Raw genomic sequence first — 18,382 nt, forward strand, 5'->3', positions numbered from 1 at the left:
TGCCGTCGGCCGCCCGAACCAGCCTCGACCTCCAGCGCGCGCCTGCAGGCAGACTCCTCCTCCTCCAGCGCCGCCAAGTTCCCCCGCCACGCGTCCCGCCTCGAGCTCCGCCGCCACTTCGGCGTCCCGATCCATCGCGTCTAACAGATCCGCACGTTCCTCGTCCTCGTCCTGCTCGATGGCGCCACGCCGCCCCGCCTCCTCCTCCTCTATCCTGCGACTCTCGCGCCGGAGCTGGGCCCGCGTCGCCGCCGCCGACTCGGCCTGCGCGGCAAGTTGCCGCTGCCGCTCACGCACGGCGGCGTCCCTGGCGCTGCGGCCCCGCGCCCGCGCAATGCCGTCGGCCGCCCGAACAGCCTCGACCTCCAGCGCGCGCCTGCAGGCAGACTCCTCCTCCTCCAGCGCCGCAAGTTCCCCCGCCACGCGTCCCGCCTCGAGCCCTGATACCGCAGAGGTGGGGCGGCTCGTCGACATTGGGCCAAGTGTAGCTTCATTAGGAAGTGCCCCCGGTGTTTGGTTGTCGTCGCTCAGGTCATCCATGGAGTCACAGCTTTCACTCGGGCTCGTGAGGCGGCGTCGTTCCTCGCTATTCTCGGCTATGGGGGCGGCAAGGAGGTCGCTTCTGGCGCGCCTCTCGTGCCTTCCCAGCCGCCTCGCGTGCGCCAGTGCGCCGTGACACTTTTCGTAGTGGGAGGCGAGAAGGTGGTAGGTGGCCCGACGCCACTGCAGGCAGCGTGTCGCGAGCTCACCCGCCGGGCTTCCCTCTAGCGAAGAGAAGGAGATAAGCGTGGCGGACGTTAACGTAGAAGAGACGCTCGATGTTGCCATCGCCTGCCGCCGTTGCCGCGACTGCAAGCTTGATGAGGCGGAGGACGACGACGGACGACGACGAGGACGACGACGACGACGACGACAGCAGCGTGGATGAGCTGGAGCTTAGCAATGCGCTGACGCCGCTCGAGAGCCGCGGTGGCTGACGCCGCTGCAACGGCTTTGGAAACCGTTTGTGTGCGGCGGCTGCCGCGGTCCGCGTGCCCCCCACTGGTAGGGGGGACAGTGATGCTGGCGACGACGACGAGGCGGATGTGGGGGTCCCCTTTTTGCGGCGGTTCCCTGACGCACGCGCCCCTTCCCTCGCCGGCGCGCTGCCGCTCGTCTTCCGCCAGGCGGAGGGCCAGAACCGCTGCTCTGACGCGCTGCTGCGCGCCGGCGGGAGGGCGGGCGGGAGTGTGCTGTGAGAAAGCGGGGCGCATGCGCTGACGCGGTGGCGCAGGTGGCGCAGGTGGGACTCGACGCCGTTCAGGTGGCGGTCCACCCGTGCCACGTAGGCGCTGAGGGCGTCGACGCTCTGTTGCTCCATCGCCCAGCCGCAGCGGCTCTATTTCCTCCGGCTTCCACCAGGATGTGCTACCAGCCGCGCGAGTGCAAGCCGCACGAAGCGTGACGCGAAGGAGGGAGGGCAAACGAAGTGAAGTGGGGGGTGGGGTGGGGTGGGGGAGGGATAGTAAAAAAAAAGAAAGTGACGGTAGAGACACGGGCACAGAGAGGCAGAGGACAAAACACACGTCCGATTGAGTACATGCACACAAACAAGTCCGCCCACGGACCAAGCGAAGTGTAAACACACTCACACACCCACACACACACAAGCGGGTGCGGTCGGTATTTACCCTCAGACGCATGCTCCTCCGTCTTTTTCTTACTGCCCCTCTTCGTTCCCCCCGCCTCATCGCAGCCATTTGGCTATGGTGCGAAGCCTAGCAAGGATTTCTACGGGGTTGTGGTCGTCGATCGGCGTCGCCTCCACCTCGTCCATGGCCGCCTCAAGCTCCACGAGCTTCTCCAGCGTCAAGGGAGGCACCGCGGGCTTCGCCGCACGCATCGACCGCGGCGTGTCATCGTCACCGTAACTGCCACTGTCGTCATCCCACGATGAGTTTCTGGTGACACGAGAGCGCTTCCGGCCACGACTACACTCCTGCTGCTGGTCCCGCTGCCGCCGCTGCTGCTGCTGCGGTGCTCGACGGGATTTACGGCCACGTCCATGCCGCGGTGGTGTGTCAGCGTCACTGCTGCTGCTGCCGCTGCTGCCGGTCGAATCCGACGAAGATGTGGAGGAGGAGGAGGAGGAGGAGGAGGAAGGGGATCGGCGTGCATTGCGCTTCCGCGGCGCGGCTGCACGCGAGGCATTCTTGCGCTTCTGCCTTGCCACCTCCTCTTGCGGAAGCGTTGCCTCACCCCCCGCCTTCCTCTCCGCCACTCCCCTCGTCGTCTTCCGTCGCCCGCGTTTGCCGCTGGCCGCCTCGGGGGCCTTCGCCCCGCCGCGTGTCTTCCTTCGCCCAGGCCGCTTCTTCGGCCCCGGTGACGCCGGCCGCCGCTCGCCCCTCGGCGTTGCCTCCGGCGGGGAGCACGGCAAGCCGACGAGGGAGCAGTCCCAGTGTTCCGGCAGTGGGTCAAGCTCCTCCGCCACAACGCGCCAGGTGTGGCACAGGTCGCAGCGCATCCAGTACTTCACCTCCACCTCCCTCCGCGTCTTATTCCGCCTCCCACGCGCGGTCGCCGCCGTCGCAGTGGTGGCGTCATCCTTCGCCTCCTTCTTTCCCCGCCTCGTCTTGGAGGGGGAGGGGGCTGCGGCGGCGTCGGCGACGACGGCAGCACGCGGCGCCAGTCGCAGCGTCAAGCGCCGCGTTGTCGCCGTGCCGGTAGGGTTCTCTGCGGCAGGCGCCATTGGCTCCTGCGCGCCCGTCCGGCGAATGAGCCGCAGCACGCGCCTGGGCTCGCCAGCGTCGTGCGCGACGCCGCGTCCCGCCGCCGTGGCGCCGTGGCTGTTGTCTACCGGCGGCAGCTGCGCCGCCTCGTGTCGGGGCGGGAACAGCCACGCCAACTCCGCCTCCGTGCGGGGTGGGAATCGTGTGTGGTTGTCCCCGCCCCCAGCAGCAGAACCGCCGGCGCCGCCATTCGCCGCCTCTTCGGCTTCCTCTTCCTCTTCCTCGTGGGCCTGCGCCTCCCGCGCTGCGCGGAAGCCGACGGAGACGAGCTCCTGACACGCCGCCACCAGCGGGCTCCCGCCACCGTTGTACAACTCGCAGTTGGAGCGCATGAGGGTCAGGAGCACCTTCAGCCCCGCGTAGTCCTCCACCTCGCCCTCCCACACGCTGCAGTAGATGGAGGCGACGCACACGGGCCGCCGCACGCGGCGGTAGTACAGCGGCGCCTCCTGCTCCGTGACTGGGAGCAGAAAGTCAGCCGCCGCCTTCCCGGCGCGCCAGACCTCGTCCACGGCGCGAACTAACCCGCGCCGCCGCCGCAACTCGCGGCGCCCCAGTTTATCCACCTCCAACGCATCCGCCTCCGACAGGTGAAAGAACAACGTCTCGTCCATCAGCCGCTGCACACGGATGGACTCGTAGTACGCCGCCAGGCCACGCTCCCACCGCCGCGCCGCTGCAGCTGCGCCGCCTTTCTCATCCTCGCCACCGTCGCCGCGGCGTTTCGTGGCGGCGCCAATGAAGATATCGTGCCAGTGCTCCGCCCGCCACTGTCGCATGAGGGCCGTCAACCGCGTGGAAAACTCCCGTCGGTCGGACACGGCGGACAGCTTCTCGGCAAAAAGCGCGCGAAACGTGTGGGTGACGTCCGCCGCCAGGAAATGGTCCCACAGCAGGGACGGCTCCGGCCCGCGTTGCAGGGGGCGAGCAGCCATCTCGCGTGTCGCAGGAGGCCGCTAAGGCGAAGGCGCGGGAGAGAGGGGAGAGCGGAGGGAGCGAGCCAAAGCAGTGCCAGTGCGCGTGGCGACCCACACCTGCCCGCCCTCTCTATCCCTCGCTCTCTGCGACTTTTTCTGCAGTCGCGGTCTCCTGGACCGCCCTTCCTCGTCTCCTTCGGTTTTGGTCTCCCGCTCCCTCTCTTTCTCTGCGCAGTGTGGGGGGTGGGTGGGGGGTGTCTTGTACTTCAAGCGGAAGGGAGAGAGAGAGAGAGAGAGAGAGTTGTGAGTGTGTGTGCGTGTGTGTGGGCGGCGGTGGCAGCAAACAGGCAGACACGTGATGGCAGCGGAGAGGGACACTAGAGGCGGGCAAATGTGTTTTGTTTTTTTGTTTTTCCTTTTCTCCCGAAGGAGAAGAGGCAACAAACAAACAACAACTACCTGCTACGCACTTATTTCTGTTAGCAACAGCAAGGGAAGTACACACCCCAAACCGCCGACAAGGAATGAAGAAAAAAGAATATTGTCCTCACACAATTGCCACCTCCCTTACACACACACACACATACACACACACACATATATGTGTCTACTTCTACGCTGGCCACTGGCGCGTCCCTGTGCGACTCAGGCGGAATTCACGGCGACGAACTTCAGCAGCTCCTCCTCAACGCAGGACACGTCTGCCGCGAGGTCGCGGGGCGCCCTCGCCTTTGCCGCCGCCGCTGTCAGGGCGGCGTTCAGGGCGGGGTGGACGGCGACGCGCGGGCAGCGCGCAAGAATCGCGTCGTACACCCCTCTACAGGCACGCACCGGGTCCTCCGCCGCCCCCCCGTCCGGCGCTGCGGCGTCGTGCGCCATATCCTCCCCCCGCAGCGCGCGCAGAACCGGGCCGGGGAACTTTGCCCAGTGGGCGGTGCTCGCGATGACCAGCGGGCGCCGCGCCAGGCCCTGCTCCAGCTGGAACTGGCGGAACTGCCGCGCCGCGAAGACGGCAACGGCGGTGTGCGGATCCAGCAGGCGGCCGGCGGAGGCCTCGTACACCGCCTTGATCGTCGCGGCGCACTCCGGCTCGGTGCAGCTGGTGGCCCAGAACTCCGCCCGCAGGACGGCCAGCGCGTCCCCCTCCACGACGAAGTGCCCCTCCGTCTCGAGGCGCCGCATCTGCGCCGCCACCCACGCCGCGTCGCCGCCCGCGAGCAAAAAGAGAAGCCGCTCCACGTTGGAGGCCTTCAGAATGTCAATCGAGGGCGACGCCGTCGGCACCAGCCGTCGTTGGCGGACGTCGTAGTGGCCGGTCCGCACAAACTCAAAGAGCACGTCGTTGCGGTTGGAGGCCACCACCAGCGTGCCGAGCGGCAGCCCCATGCGCTTCGCAAAGAAGGCCGCGAGGATGTTGCCAAAGTTCCCGCACGGCACCACAACGTCGAGTGGGTCGCCCAGCCGTAGCCGCTGCCGCTGCACAAATTGGCGATACGCCCAAAAATAGTACGCCACCTGCGGGATGAGGCGACCCCAGTTGATGCTGTTGGCGGAGGACAGGCGGACGCCGGCGCCTCCCCACAACCGCTGCGCCAGGGCGCGGTTGGCGAACACGTGCTTCACGGTGGACTGACAAAAATCGAAGTCCGACCGCACCCCGTACACCCGCACAGTCGCCCCATCATCGTACGACAACATTTGTAGTTGCTGCACCGGCGAGACGCCGTGGAGGGGGTATAGCACCATGACGCGACTGGGGCTTCCGGCGTTCACAAATCCACTGATTGCAGCCACCCCCGTGTCGCCGGAGGTCGCGGTGAGGATCACGTACGAGGGGGGCGGGTCGGCATGACAGGCGTGCGTCGTGGCAAATTCAAAGTAGCGAGGGAAGAGTTGCAAGGCAAAGTCCTTGAAGGCGGCGGTGGGGCCGTGGTAGAGTTCCAGTAGTGACATGTCACACCAGTGGGCGTCAGTCGCCGCGGCGGGAGGGGGAGCTTCAGCGGCAGCCGCCCCTCCGTCGTGAAGCAGGGGCGTGACGGGACACACGTCGCTCAGCCCACTCCAGCGGGCTGAGGCGTACGCCTCGGCGAGCAGCGTGTGCAGCGTCGCCGGCTGCATGGTGGTGTCCACGAGTCGCTCCAGCACGAGCTGCGCCGCCTCCACGTAGCTCAGCGTGGGCGTAGTGCAGAGGTAGCGCAGCTGCGACGCCGTCATTTGCGGGATGCGCTGCAGGCTGTAGAGGCCGCCGTCCGGCGCCAGGCCGTCCCGCACAACCGTCAGGAACGTGGTTTCCGCGCCTGCCGCGCCGCGGGTGGAGATGAAGCGGCGGCCGTCCAGCACGGAGGTCACCTCCGCCACCACCTCCGCCGCGGTGCTCGCGGGGGTCCAGATAAAGCGGCAGTCGTACGGCGCCGCCTGCGGGCTCGTGAGCTGCGCGTCATGCGCTTCAAGCAGCAGCCGAAACGTCGGGGCCCCGCCTGCTTCCTGCGCCTCGTGTGGCGGGCTCAGCGTGAACCGCGCGGGGACGTCCGCGGCCAGCAGGGCGCGCTCCACCGCCCCCTTCGCGGCGGCCGGGGCCGAGCCCGTCACACGCAGGGCGAGCATCAAAGGCGGCGGCTGCGGTGTTTTTTTTCTCCGCCCCTCCGCCGGGAGAAGTAAATAAAAAGAAAAAAAAAGAAAAAAGCGGGGAAACGTGCGTCTGCGCACGTGTGGGAGAGGCAGAGCGGAGGCGGGGGAAGAAGCTGCAGCGCCGGGCACTGCGACTCCGGCCGGGACGCATCCAAAGCGCCCACGGACAAACACATACGCGGAGGGTGGCGGCGAGAGGGGGAGAGCAAAAAAAAAGAAGAAAAAAAGAAAGACACAAACACACAAACATTCACGCACAGGCACATGCACACACACACACACACACAAGAGTCATTTTCCAATTCCGCGACGGGCAACACCAACCAACGACAACATCCCACGCTGGGGTACGATTTGCCTGGCCGAGACCAACTCCCCACATCTCTACAAGTAAAAGAAGAAGAAGAAAAAAGAAAATGTGCGTGAGCGGCGAGGGAAAAGCGGGGCACAACTATGCAAAGACAAGCCGTTTTGCTCCCATGCGCCCGGCATCCCGTTCGATGCAGAAGAGACGTATCCCCCGCTCACTCACTCACATGCACAGAAAGCGAAGAGGCAGTGGAGGGAAACGAATTCGTAAAGCATATTCCCATGACAACCGGGATCCCGCCGTAAAGTGAAGCAGTGACAGTCGTTAGGGGTTTCTACAACCGCCGGCTTCCCCTCCACGCAGGGGGTCTTAGCAGCAGTAGAAGAAGCATTGCACTCGCGCCGCCTTCTCAAGGCAGCAACATATGCATATATACATATATATATATGCTCTGGTAGAAAATCAAAAACATAAACCAACCAGGCCACAAGTGAGGCAGCGGGTAGAGCTGAGGAAGAGACGCGTTATCAGCTACGTGGCCCGTATCGGGACGCATGCATCCTTCCACAGCCTCCTCTTATGGGCGCAATGGCGAGACACACACACACACACACACACACACACTGTCAGAGTCATACACATCCCTCTACCAAAAGGAAACAACCAAAGAAAGAAGGAAAACAACTACTGAAGGAGGATGCGGGAGGTGGAGAAAAGAAACCTGCCAATGCAACAATAACAGGCCGCAGTTTAGACCCCCCCCTCCCCGGCAGGGGCCGTAGTAGTGGTAGTAAAAATCGTAAGCGTTGTTGTGTGTAGTCATCGCCCTCCCCCCTCCCCTCGTGTATTCGTTGTGTCCCTGGTGCATGGGGATGTGGCCTGCATCTCTCTGCGTTAATTACTTTTGTGACTGGAGACAAGCGGGACACGCAACGCACTCTGTGCCCCCTCCTGTGAGGTCCTCTCTCTCTCTCTTTCTCTCTCACTCTTTCGTTCTCTCTCGCCCTGTTAGTCCATGTGTAGGACGTGGGAAGCGGCACACTGTGCGGGTGTGGCGTGGCCCCCGGGGGCTGAAGGGGGAGAGGGAGAGAGAGGCACGCAGTGCAATATGTACATACAATTTGCATCCCCCCCTCCGCGGCAGCCCACGGAGGGGTGTTTGCCTCCGTCACTCAACCGTTTTTTCTTCCTCTCGCCCTCCTTGCGGGTATTTCTTTTCGTTTTTAAGAGCTCTGCGTCTTCGTAATTTCTCTCGTTTTAAACTGATGATGATAATATATATATATATATATTTTGCTTTTCTCCGCACTTTTCCCCTCCCCACCACTGCGGCCTCGTTTTACAACAGAAGCAGCCGCGGCAACAACAACAAAAACAAACAAACAAACAAACGTGGGGCGCGAGGGGGAAGGAGAAACAAAAAAAACACACAGCAACCACCAAACAGTAAAGAAAATTGAGGGACGGTGGGGGGAACGGAAGACGCAGATTGAGTTCTGCCAACCGCACGCATGTGTCGCCAACAAACTGCGGCAGTTCTGGAGAAGTACATAACACGCAGCAGGGCGCCATTAAATTATTGTACTTTTTGTTTTGTTTTTGTCTTCAGTTCTTTTTTTTTTGTCTTGTTAATTTCCGTTTTTCTTTTTTGGTCGCTGTTTCCTTCGCACGTCGCGGTTAGTGTGCGTCTGTGCGTCCGTGTGTGTGTGTGGGGGGGGTGGGGGACTTCGCCGCCGCCGCCGCCGCGTCAGGCGAGGATGGCGAGCAGCGTGTCGAGCGCCTTGATGTACCCCACGTCCCGCTCGTACGCCGCCTCGGGGTCGCCGCCGCGCTGCAGCTCCTCCCGCTCGTAGGTGAAGGCGAAGTCGACCATCACGATCCGCGAGGAGAGCAGCGGGCGGTCGGCGTCGTACACAAAGAGCAGCGAGGAGGTGAAGAAGCGAAAGACGGCCTGCCGCAGGAAGGCCGATCGCAGCCGCCGCACCTGCCTGCGGAACTTGTGCCGGAGGCGCCTGCTACACTGCATGAAGCGCGCGATCGTCTCCCGCAGCTCCTCGAGCGAGAGGTGCCGCCCCGCCACCTTCGACCGCGTCTCGTACTGCTGCGTGTCGGGGCACCACCGCTTCATCCCCGCCAGCCGCACCCCGTGCTGCATCGAGGTCGACAGTGCCGCCTTGCGCTCCTTGCTGCGCAGCTTTGCCTCGGACGGGTTCATCCCATACTGGCGGCTCCCCATCTTGATGTCGAGGATGCAGGGGTGGATGAAGCCGTAGCACAAGTTCTCCAGCACTATCATCTGCCGCAACTCCCCCCCGCTTTCGTTTGCCGTCGCCGCTGCCCCGGCCGGACCGGTGGCGCGCCTGCCGGAGGCTCCCTGCACCCGCGCCTCATCCCGCTCGTTGGCAGCGGAGGAGGGCCGCAGACCGTTTTTGCTGCTAGACCCGCCGCCCCCAAGCCGCACGCAGCGAAGACCGATGTACCGCGGAGTAAATGGGACGAGCGGGATGAGCACATCCCAGTGCCGTCCCGCGCTGACCGCCGCCAGCGCCGTGCTCGTGTCACGCAGGCTCCTATCCCCGGTGCCGCGTCCTCCGAGCGCCGCGGTGTCGGAGCGGCGGCGGCGGCGCCACCACCACTCCCAGTGCGCCGGCACAGCCGGCTCCCGCCCCAGGCGTTGGCCGCCCTCGTCTTCCCTGCCGTTCCCGCGCCGCTCCCCCGCGCCGCTCGGGGCGGAGACGGAAGAAGCAGCGGAGGAGGCGGAGGAGGAGGCGGAGGAAGAGGCTGAGGAGGAGGAAAGGGAGTAGTACGCGTCCAGCAGTTCTCGATGGCGCCCGACGTACTCCTGCACGGGCCTCAACATCTCATAGAAGCGCTCCTCCCGCGGCGAGCAGGACTCCTTCATAAACACCCCGTCCTCCACGATGGCCAGGTGGTGGCCGCCGACGGAGCCCGCGGGCTCGGCGGCGGGCTCCAGGGCGTTATCGACCCGCACCGTCGTCGCCCCGCTCCCACCGGCGCCCAAAACGCCCGACGCCGTCGTCGGGGGAGCGTTCACGACGCGCCGGCGACGCACCTCCCCGCTCCCGCCCGCTTTCTTCTCAGCCTCCTCCGGGTGGAACAGGCGAGCCCATTTCTTTTTAATTTTCTTCAGTTGCGGCTGCGGCTGCGGCTGCTCCGCGGGCTCAGCGAAGCCGTCGCTGTTGTACTTGGGGAGCGGGTGAAGGTCAGCGCAAAGGCCGCCGCCGCCCGCCAGCTCCTCCCGCGACGACGAGGACGCCTTCGTGCTGCTGCTGCCTGCCGGCTCCCCCTCCGCCTGCCTCCGAGTGTCGCTCGCCAACATCGTTCCCTCAAGGGCGAATGCTGTCACCGCCGCCGCCGTTGTCGTCGTCGTGGCGCTGTCGATATCGGTTCGCCCCGCCTTCAGCCTTCCCTGCGTCGTCGCCTCCGTGCTACCGTAGCCGTAGTCGTAGTCGTAGTCGTCATCGTCGTCGCCCAGGAGGCGCGGCGCCAGCATGCCGCCCGGCCACCGGTTTTGTGCGTCTAAGCCGGTACTGTGCCCACTCCGCCGCGGCCCCGCCTCGCTACCGCCGTCAGCGTCGTCGTCGTCGTCGTTGACGCCCGGCGCGCCTCTCCACTGGGGCTCAGCGAAGGCGCTGGGGACGCCGCTACTGCTGCTAAGACTGGCATCGAGGGCCCCGCCCGCGCGGCCGTCGCGCGGCGTCGCCTCGTCGGAGCTCTTGTACCCGTCATCCTCCTCCTCGTCGTCGCCGGGCGCCGCAAAGTGGCCCTGCCGGCTCAGCTCGGGCGACAGGCACGACGGGCACTCCGCGGCGGGGTCGGCGTTCGGCGTCACGGAAAACAACGGCATAAGCCCCATCGCCACGTCAGACCTCTGCTCCAGCCGTTGCTGCTGCTGAGCCTGCTCCTCCGACCCGCGCCGCATGGCTGCCCGGATGGGCTAGGAGTGTGGGGCCAAACACGAACAAGAGCAAGCTGGCCAGCTCCGCGCCTCGTTCTGCGGCGTCTCGTTGCTTGTTACCTTGAGTGACCGCACACACAGCGCGTGAACGGGCGCTGCGCGTAGCAATAAACTTGACCTCTTCTTCGCCAGGTAGAATTCCAAGGACGGAACGAGGCAGGGGAGAAGTACAAGGCGGCGGCGCGGCGGCCAAAGGGGCGAGGGCAGAGTAGACGAAGAAGACAGACCACACACACGCACGCACCACAACAGGGGTGGGGCTACGCAGATATAGGTAGACAGATACGTACAGAGGGATAGACACACAACAACACACACACCCTGCCCCTCCGGTGCTTTTCCGCAGCCGGCTTCACACCAGCTCCCGCCCCCCGTCTTGCCACACGGTAGTTGCGCCTCGGCTGTGCCTCAAAAAGGACCAGTCGTGGGGGAAGTAACAGGGCCACAGACAATTAAAGCAGGTGAGGGAAAAAAGCTTACAATAAACACACACACACACAGATACGGACATATATATAAAATGACGGCAGGGTGCAGCTTCGCATCTGCGGTAGAGCCATGCGGGAGGGAGGAGGGGGAGGAGGGGGCATCTACCGCCCACCGCCGTCTTCATCAGCGTGTTGCCCGTGTCGTGTGCCCACGGCGCGGGGGAGGGGCGGATATACATGTACGGTGGTGACGGCGTTGAGCACAGCAAGGGGACAAGGGCGGATGAAGCAGAAGCAATGGACAAACCGGAAATAAGACGAACGGAAACACAATAAGAGTTACGACAAAAAAAATATGAACTCTGCATGGCCTCAAGGTTTCAACAACTCCTCACCCCGCACACATACAACTCGATAAATATAGCTATACATAGGAAGTAGCGCAAAGAAAGAAAGAAAGAAAGAAATGGCAGAGGAGAAGGCTGGGGCTGTAGGCGGAGCTCCTCGTTACTCTGGGGAACGCCATAATTCGCTCTGCAGCGGCGTCCCTCGCAGTGTCCCTCTCCATTGCCACTCCCACAGTTGTCTCCAAATTATAGGCTGGCCACGTCTTCCGTCGCCGCGGATGCCATGCCTTCGTCTACCACTGCGGTCATCGCCTCCTCCCCGCTCGACGGCCGCTTCAACAGGGGAAAAGGACTGTTCACTTCACGTGCGGCGGCCTTGGGACTTTTTACCTGAAGGAAATCTTGGCCGGCGGGGCGCAGCTCATAGAGCGGGTGCATCTCTTGGTAGCGCGACTGAAGTGGAAGTTCACGGAAGATGTTGGCATGACGGAGGAGTGCCACCCGATCCACCGGGCCGTACGCGTTTGCGTCCCCGAGGTCGTCGACCATGCGCTGAAAGGAGGCCGACAACAGCGTGTCACGGAGTCGCTGCGCCGCGTGTGCCGCCGTGGGCGACGGGCGACGCGGGCTCCTGGCGCCAGCCTCTGCTACTGTGGCGGCCGCCGTGGAGGAGGTGGTTGCCGGCGCCGCCGCCTCGGGCTCTGGCCGCGGCGAGAGAATTCGGGCATGCCTTCCCGGCGAGGCGACGGCCCTGCCGCCCTCCCCCTTCGCTGGGAGGGCGCGTCCCACGCCAGCGCTGTCGCCAACCGCGAGGCCCGAACCGGCGGCAGTGGAGGGAGGCAGGGCCGTCGCCTCGCTGGAATGGGAGGCGTCGCCGGCGCCGTCTTCGTCCTGCAGCGCCTTTTCCAGCCACCCCCGCCGCACCCCCCGCTTCCTCAGCCCCGGGTGCCGCTGCGAGGGCCGCTCGTCAGGCTGACAGGTCTCCAGCGGCTGCGGCGCGCCACGGTTGCCCGGGAGGTCACCGGGCGCAAGCGAGCATTCCTCGACCACGCGCCCCACCGCGGAGTGTTCGCTGTCTAGCACGTGCTTCGGCACCATCGCCCCCGTCACCCGCGGCGGCCGCACGAGGCCAAATTCCTCCTTCCTGATGAACCGCCAGCGATGCCTCAGCGCAGCGCAGCTCGGCCGCCACACCGTCGACGTCGGTGACGCCGGGCCCCGCGGGGACGCGTTCAAGGGCGACAGTCTGCATGGGCTCGGCGACGCTGCTGCCTGCGCCGCCCCGCGCCCCCGCCCCCGCAGCGCGCGGGCAGACGGAGGCGACGGGGTGGAGGTCACGGGCCCGCGGGGCAGCGGTGGGACGGCGGCTGCCTCGGCCGCAGGGCGGAGAGTGAAGTACGGCGTCGCACTGGGCCCGTGGACGATGTAGTCGCGCGTCTGCTTCACTTTGCATGCGCCCGCGGCGGGGGGTGCGTCCGAGCGCGGCGGTTGCCCCTCCACCGTGCCGTTTACATGCGATTCCTCGGTGGCGCTCATTACTTCCTCTGTGAGCGGCCGCGCATGAGCGACAAAGAGCGAGAGGGAGAGAAAGAGAGAAAGAGCGAGCTTTCCGCACCCGCCTCAGCGGTGGGCGCAGCAACAACGACAAGTGCCTGCCCGGCGGCTGCCAAGCCTCCTGCAGGGAAACTGGCAGAACCCAAACTGCAGCAGAAATAAAAACAGGCGCCGGCCAATACAAATTTCACTCGATTCACCTGGCAGCTTAACGGGTTACGATCGTTCGCCTCTCCACGTATTATCTCCTACACTCAGTGACATTCTTCCACTTCCTCCCTCTCCTTTTTTTTCCCCCCCCTCCACCGCCTCGTGCTGCCCCCTTTTCGACGCGTTAACGCGCAGCATCGCATCAAACCCGCGCCTCCCCCCGCGCGTTCTCTCCCACCCTCTGCCCAATACGCTGGCGGCTTGCTGTTTCTTTTCTTTTTTTTCGTCTCTCGTGCTTTACTTATAGGGCTCCTCCTTACAGCCTCTCGAAGTTGTTGGCGTCGGCGCCTGCCGACACGTCTCACACTCCCCGCGTCTCCGTTACTGCACCGCCAGCAGCACCAGTTGCCCCCTGCTTTTATTATTATTCCTCACTCCCCCCTCCTCCTCCGCCGCGGCACGCACACGCACACAGTCACTGGGGGAAAAAGCGGGAAACAAACGTTCAGAACGAAGGAAAACAAACGAAAAACAAATATAAACAAAATAAAACGAAAAATAAAAACACAAAGAGGCCGGGACGGACCACAGGGACACGCATGCGCAAAAAAAAAAAAACTGAATCCCTTAACGTTACGAGGTAACTGTTGCGTTGTTGTTGCTTGAAGACTCCGCCGTACGCCTCTCTCTCTGCCTCTCACTCCCACGCTACCCCGTCCGCTACGCAGCGACTACCAGCGACCACGACGACAACAACAACAACAGCAGGGCGCTTTATAACGCGGCCACAATAGCAGCTGTGCACGAGCACAAAGGCGGGCAGGGCAGCACGGCTGCTGGCGTGCGAAATAAGGGGAGGGGGGCAGCTCGTACCTCCACTCTGCGAGTGGAACGTGGCGCGGCCGGGCCACAACGCAGAATATGCATGCGCAGTATCTGCCGCTGCGACGGCGCACATGTCCCCACCTTATCACTCTCTCTCTCACACTGCTTGCGTGTGCCCGCAGGCTTTTGTGCAAACACGTGATGCCGCCCCGCTAGCTCGCAAACCCCCGCCTGCCACCGTCCGGGTGGGTCGGCCACCTCTCATCCCCGTTGCCGGCATCACCTAAAAGCCCGTAAGCGTCGGGTGTCTCGCGGTGCGTACCAAACGGGCTCGCTGCCTCCCCCGCGGGCGAGCAACCAAAGCTGCACTGGACGTCCTTCTCCACTGGCTCTCCGCGGAAGTTTGTCATCGCCGCCGCGTCGTCGTCCCCCTCGGGCGGCGGCGGCGGGCTGGTGGGGAAGAGGCCCAGAAGCAGCTCCCCGGGTTGCTCGGTGTGACCGTCGTTGTAGAAGACGCCCCGGTTAATCCCGGGCCCCGGCCCGTAGTCGTCGGCGGGGTTCTCGTCGTCGTCGGAGATCTCACAGTGCACGATCACGCCCTGGAAGCCGTTGCGGGCGACGTAGCGGCAGTACAGGTACGACCCGCCACTCCCCACGGCGAGGAAACCGACCAGCGCCAGCCCAATCGGGAGTGACACCATCGCGGAAACGACGGCGGCGACGACGCAAAAGAGGGCCGACGGCGCGAGGCACAATGCGGCGGCGACCGTGTTGCACGGCAGGGCGTAGGGCCGCGGCAGATTTGGGTGGTCGATGCGCAGTTTAATGAGTGAGGCGTAGATGAGCAGCATGCGCAGGCAGTAGAGGGACTGGCACATGGCCACCACATCCCCAAAGTCCATGGATATGCAGAAGGCCATCGTCACCGTCGAGTTGAGCAGAATGGCCGGTATCGGGGTGCCGATGGTGGGGTGGTAGTACCCAATGATGCGTGAGAGTTTCTTGGGAAACATCTGCATTGTGCCCATGCCCGCCAGCAGCCGGCTGGTGCAACACATCGAGGTCAGCGTGAAGCCCAGCCCACTCACGATGGCCCCGGCAAACAGGTAGTACTTGAGCCAATCGCCAGAGACGAGGTGGGCGATCTGCGGCCAGCGCCCTGCCTGCCACTCCGACCAGTTCTGCTGCGGCCCCAGCGCGCTGACGCCGGCCAGCATGGGGAGGAGGTAGGCAATGTAGGAGGAGAACATGAGCGGCACCATCATCCGCGGGAAGGTCACGCGCGGGTTCGACACCTCCTCCACCATCGCCCCCGCATTCTCAATGTTCGCGTAGTTCCACGTCACCATGCTGAGGAAGGAAGGCCAGTTGATTCCGGGCAAATCCACGTGTGAAATGGCCTTACCGTCGAGGCCGTGCGTGAAGATTTGCTGGAACGACAAGATCAGAAACGGCAGCATCGCGATCACGCACACAACCACGCAGGCCGAGCCGACAATCTCGACGCCGGCGCAGTTGAGAATGCAGCAGAGTAAAATCACCCCAATCTTCACCCCAATCTCGCCACCCTTGTTCAGCGGCAGCAGCGCCGTCACGTACTCCGAGGTGAGGCTGGGGTACGTCGCATTGCCCACAAAGGTGATGAAGACGGTTGAGATGATGCACATGAACGAGACCGACGCCGGAAAGGCGGCGTTGACCCACATGAGGATGCCGGAGTTGCTTGGCACGGCGGTGGAGAGCTCCGCCACCGCCAGCCCCGTCGGCAGAGACCAGACCCAGGGCAGGATGAGGCACACCACCAGCGTCACCAGCGGGCCCGCCGCTCCGACGGTGTCCTCGAAGCCGTAGCCGCCGCCGAAGCAGTTGGCGAACATCAGGGCTAAGAGGCCGACAATCCCGATGGAGCCGCGGTGGGCGACTGCCTCCCCGGCCCGCCGCACCCAGTCGGGTCGCCGGATGACCTCCTGCGTGTGCCTCAGCTCGGGATGAAAAATCGGCTTCACATTTTGGCGCTGCCGCAGGCGCGTCTGCGAGTTGGGCTCCGCCGCGTGGCTCATCCTCGCCGCTTGGAGCTCGCGGCCGCCGCAACCGCCTCGCTGCCTCCCTCGCGCGGTATCGCAGCCACGCGCCTGAGGTTGCGCTCACACGTGTGTCCAGGCACGGCACACCCACAACGAGAGGGCCGTGGGTCAAACGAGTGCCGCCGGGTGAAGTAACTTTCCGTCCCCAACTCTCCGCCCCGCTCCGAAAAGAAAAGAAACAAAAATCACAGCCAATGCTGATTTCTTCACCTGCCGGCTCCCACTTCCGCCTCTCGCCCCTCACTCTCTCTCGCTTTCTCTTCACACGCCCCACGCCTTCCTGTACTTGAGAGCTCGCGTTAAGGTCGCGCCTCCGTCCCTTTAGCTGAAGCAAGCGAAGAAAAAAGAAAACACCTCCCTTGGCGAGACACGCACACGCACACTCTCACACACGCAAAGGAATGCGCAGAAAAAGTGATAAAAAGTGAGTCGGGGAATCGCACGCCGCAGAAAGCTCGGCGCACACATACTACACAAACAAACAAGCAAACAAACAGAGATAGACGGAGAGAGAAAGGAGGGGATTATTCAGCACGCATGCCCCACGGCGTTGTCGTCAAACCTTTTTTTTTCTTCTTCTTCGTCCTTTTCGTTCCCTCGACTTTGTGTCACTGTCCGTTCCCTTGACATCGGTTGTTGTTTTTCTTTTTATTTTCGTTTCTCTCCCCCCTCTCTCCTGCTTCCTCTCACACCCATCCACGCCCAGCGCTCACGCAGATGCCAGTCTTTGCTCGTTCTGCTTTTCCTTTTCCGCCTCCGCCGCCTCCTCTGCCTCACGCTGGCGGTTTGCTTCTGCTATCAGCGGCTTGAGGTCCTCCTCCGTCAGTATCTTGAACTCCGGCACGGTCGCCGGCAACGCGTTGTACGGGTCCAGCAGCCGCTGCGTCGCGGGCGCCGGCACTTTGTGCAGGACGGCCACCTCCAGTCGCTCCGCCGAGAGCTTGACAGTGTCCATCGTCTTTCCGAGCACGCGAAGGCAGAGCACGATGCCCTCGTCTAGCGTGAGCTCCGGCTTCCAGTCCCGCTTGAGCAGCGTCTGGGCCACCTGGTCGTTCTGGCCGATGGCGTAGGCGTGCCAGGTGTTGTAGTTGCCACTGGTGTCGGTGCGGTACAGCTGGTAGCCGTGGTGGCGGTCCCAGCCCGCCAGGAGGAAGGATACCCCAAACGGGCGGACGCCGCCGTACTGCGTGTACAACTGCTTCTCATCGCACACCAGCCGGCAGAGATCCTCCGCGGCCATCGGCTCCTGGTAGGTGTAGCGGTGCCGGTTCGCGCTGAGGCGGGCGAGGTTGAGCAGCGCGTAGGCGTCGGAGGTCACCCCGGCCACGCTGCAGCCGAGGTGGTCGGCGATCTTGTACACCTTGTCCCCGCTGATGTTCCTGTCCTCCATGTTCTCCGAGTCGAAGAGGCTGTTCTGCATCCCCCGCTCCGCGCCCAGGACAACGCCGTCGGAGGTGAGAATGCCGATGACTGTGCCGGCCTGCGAAATCGCCTCCTCGGCGTACTCCACCTGGTACAGGCGGCCCTCCGGGGAGAAGGTGGTGGTGCGGCTATCGTAGCGCGACGACATCCGCGGCAAACAAAACAACAACAACAACAAAAAAGACCGAGCTTAGGGCTGCAACTGAAACCCTCTCCCTCCGCTCCCTTCTGCCTTTGCTGCCCCTCCTCAATTTGACACACGCGCCGGTGTCGCAGTCGTGGCTGTTTCTCCTCCAGGGGTCTCTCGCCCTGCGTCAAGTTCCCGCCGCGCCTCGCTCTTTATTCCTGCCGTGCACGAGCCAAGGGAACTGCGCAGCAGTAATCCTGATAAATATTATAAATGCGCCTGTGCGTGTGTGCTTGGACTTCCTTGTGGACCTCACGCCCCCGGCAGAGGCCAAAGCAAACACGCGGGAGACGGAGAAGGCGAGTGACGTTGGAAGCGAGCGACGGAGAAAAAGAAAAACGACGACAAAAATCAGTGGGCCGCACGTCGCCCCTCATCTGCAACTGCACACTGTCTGGGGACGGGAGCGTGCAGGGTGCGAGGGGGGGGGGGGGAAGACGGGCGGAGAGAGAAAAGGAACTCAAGAAAAAAAACATCAGCAGCTGCTCGCCTCTGCCCTCAGCAGCGGTCGGAAATTGAATCGCAGGCACACGCACACGGGTCTCTCTCTCTCTCTCTGTCTCTCTGCGTGCGTGTGTGCGAGGGCACTACAGCGCAAGGCGGCACAGGCAAGCGAGGCCCGTGTGCGGCGACGTTGCCAACAGAAGCACACGAGCAACACACTTGGCTGAGGCCTGTGTGCATTGCGGGACGGTACAAAAAAAAAGGGGGAAAAGAAAAGGCCCTTTTCCCCCCTTTTCTTCTTTTGTGGACGCCGTTCCGCCCGTCGCCCCGCATGGACAA

General features: G+C 63.7%; 8 protein-coding genes across 8 annotated transcripts in view, besides 23 other annotated features; all 8 read right to left on the reverse strand.

Moving 5' to 3' along the window:
* Positions 1-540, reverse strand: part of Tco025E_04868 (uncharacterized protein) — a gene marked incomplete at both ends in the record, with an annotated part of 1,320 nt that extends 780 nt beyond the window's left edge. Inside the window, one exon of the mRNA XM_029371773.1 lies at positions 1-540. This exon is cut by the window's left edge and continues 780 nt beyond it. Within this exon, the coding sequence (XP_029228129.1) occupies positions 1-540 (540 nt within the window).
* A 205-nt stretch (positions 541-745) lies between these two features.
* Positions 746-1,360, reverse strand: Tco025E_04869 (uncharacterized protein; the record flags this gene model as incomplete). Its single annotated transcript, XM_029371774.1, has 1 exon — positions 746-1,360. The coding sequence occupies one exon, from the start codon at positions 1,358-1,360 to the stop codon at positions 746-748; it is 615 nt and encodes a 204-aa protein (XP_029228130.1).
* A 261-nt stretch (positions 1,361-1,621) lies between these two features.
* Positions 1,622-1,648: a microsatellite.
* A 78-nt stretch (positions 1,649-1,726) lies between these two features.
* On the reverse strand, positions 1,727-3,703 carry Tco025E_04870 (uncharacterized protein; the record flags this gene model as incomplete). The annotated part of the gene is made up of 1 exon (XM_029371775.1): positions 1,727-3,703. The coding sequence occupies one exon, from the start codon at positions 3,701-3,703 to the stop codon at positions 1,727-1,729; it is 1,977 nt and encodes a 658-aa protein (XP_029228131.1).
* Positions 3,704-3,960: 257 nt separating this feature from the next.
* Positions 3,961-3,986: a microsatellite.
* Positions 3,987-4,254: 268 nt separating this feature from the next.
* Positions 4,255-4,283: a microsatellite.
* A 47-nt stretch (positions 4,284-4,330) lies between these two features.
* Tco025E_04871 (putative threonine synthase) lies at positions 4,331-6,289 on the reverse strand (the record flags this gene model as incomplete). The annotated part of the gene is made up of 1 exon (XM_029371776.1): positions 4,331-6,289. The coding sequence occupies one exon, from the start codon at positions 6,287-6,289 to the stop codon at positions 4,331-4,333; it is 1,959 nt and encodes a 652-aa protein (XP_029228132.1).
* Positions 6,290-6,334: 45 nt separating this feature from the next.
* Positions 6,335-6,367: a microsatellite.
* Positions 6,368-6,520: 153 nt separating this feature from the next.
* Positions 6,521-6,560: a sequence feature (A-rich).
* Positions 6,561-6,600: a microsatellite.
* A 101-nt stretch (positions 6,601-6,701) lies between these two features.
* Positions 6,702-6,728: a sequence feature (GA-rich).
* Positions 6,729-7,045: 317 nt separating this feature from the next.
* Positions 7,046-7,071: a microsatellite.
* Positions 7,072-7,219: 148 nt separating this feature from the next.
* Positions 7,220-7,247: a microsatellite.
* A 337-nt stretch (positions 7,248-7,584) lies between these two features.
* Positions 7,585-7,625: a microsatellite.
* Positions 7,626-7,894: 269 nt separating this feature from the next.
* Positions 7,895-7,915: a microsatellite.
* A 68-nt stretch (positions 7,916-7,983) lies between these two features.
* Positions 7,984-8,015: a microsatellite.
* Positions 8,016-8,209: 194 nt separating this feature from the next.
* Positions 8,210-8,274: a microsatellite.
* Positions 8,275-8,303: 29 nt separating this feature from the next.
* Positions 8,304-8,334: a microsatellite.
* Positions 8,335-8,351: 17 nt separating this feature from the next.
* Positions 8,352-8,369: a microsatellite.
* Position 8,370: 1 nt separating this feature from the next.
* Positions 8,371-10,566, reverse strand: Tco025E_04872 (inositol polyphosphate kinase-like protein; the record flags this gene model as incomplete). Its single annotated transcript, XM_029371777.1, has 1 exon — positions 8,371-10,566. One exon carries the CDS (start codon positions 10,564-10,566, stop codon positions 8,371-8,373), a length of 2,196 nt encoding a protein of 731 aa, XP_029228133.1.
* Positions 10,567-11,474: 908 nt separating this feature from the next.
* Positions 11,475-11,497: a microsatellite.
* A 126-nt stretch (positions 11,498-11,623) lies between these two features.
* Tco025E_04873 (uncharacterized protein) lies at positions 11,624-12,913 on the reverse strand (the record flags this gene model as incomplete). Its single annotated transcript, XM_029371778.1, has 1 exon — positions 11,624-12,913. The coding sequence occupies one exon, from the start codon at positions 12,911-12,913 to the stop codon at positions 11,624-11,626; it is 1,290 nt and encodes a 429-aa protein (XP_029228134.1).
* Positions 12,914-12,939: 26 nt separating this feature from the next.
* Positions 12,940-12,982: a sequence feature (GA-rich).
* A 366-nt stretch (positions 12,983-13,348) lies between these two features.
* Positions 13,349-13,384: a microsatellite.
* A 437-nt stretch (positions 13,385-13,821) lies between these two features.
* Positions 13,822-13,848: a microsatellite.
* Positions 13,849-14,118: 270 nt separating this feature from the next.
* On the reverse strand, positions 14,119-15,966 carry Tco025E_04874 (putative amino acid permease; the record flags this gene model as incomplete). Its single annotated transcript, XM_029371779.1, has 1 exon — positions 14,119-15,966. One exon carries the CDS (start codon positions 15,964-15,966, stop codon positions 14,119-14,121), a length of 1,848 nt encoding a protein of 615 aa, XP_029228135.1.
* Positions 15,967-16,357: 391 nt separating this feature from the next.
* Positions 16,358-16,386: a microsatellite.
* A 65-nt stretch (positions 16,387-16,451) lies between these two features.
* Positions 16,452-16,486: a sequence feature (A-rich).
* Positions 16,487-16,699: 213 nt separating this feature from the next.
* Tco025E_04875 (proteasome alpha 3 subunit) lies at positions 16,700-17,560 on the reverse strand (the record flags this gene model as incomplete). Its single annotated transcript, XM_029371780.1, has 1 exon — positions 16,700-17,560. The coding sequence occupies one exon, from the start codon at positions 17,558-17,560 to the stop codon at positions 16,700-16,702; it is 861 nt and encodes a 286-aa protein (XP_029228136.1).
* An 8-nt stretch (positions 17,561-17,568) lies between these two features.
* Positions 17,569-17,593: a microsatellite.
* Positions 17,594-18,140: 547 nt separating this feature from the next.
* Positions 18,141-18,165: a microsatellite.
* Positions 18,166-18,382: the final 217 nt, after the last annotated feature.

The sequence above is a fragment of the Trypanosoma conorhini genome, assembly GCF_003719485.1.
Source record: "Trypanosoma conorhini strain 025E chromosome Unknown Tco_14.4_contig_00263, whole genome shotgun sequence".
NCBI lineage: Eukaryota > Euglenozoa > Kinetoplastea > Trypanosomatida > Trypanosomatidae > Trypanosoma > Trypanosoma conorhini.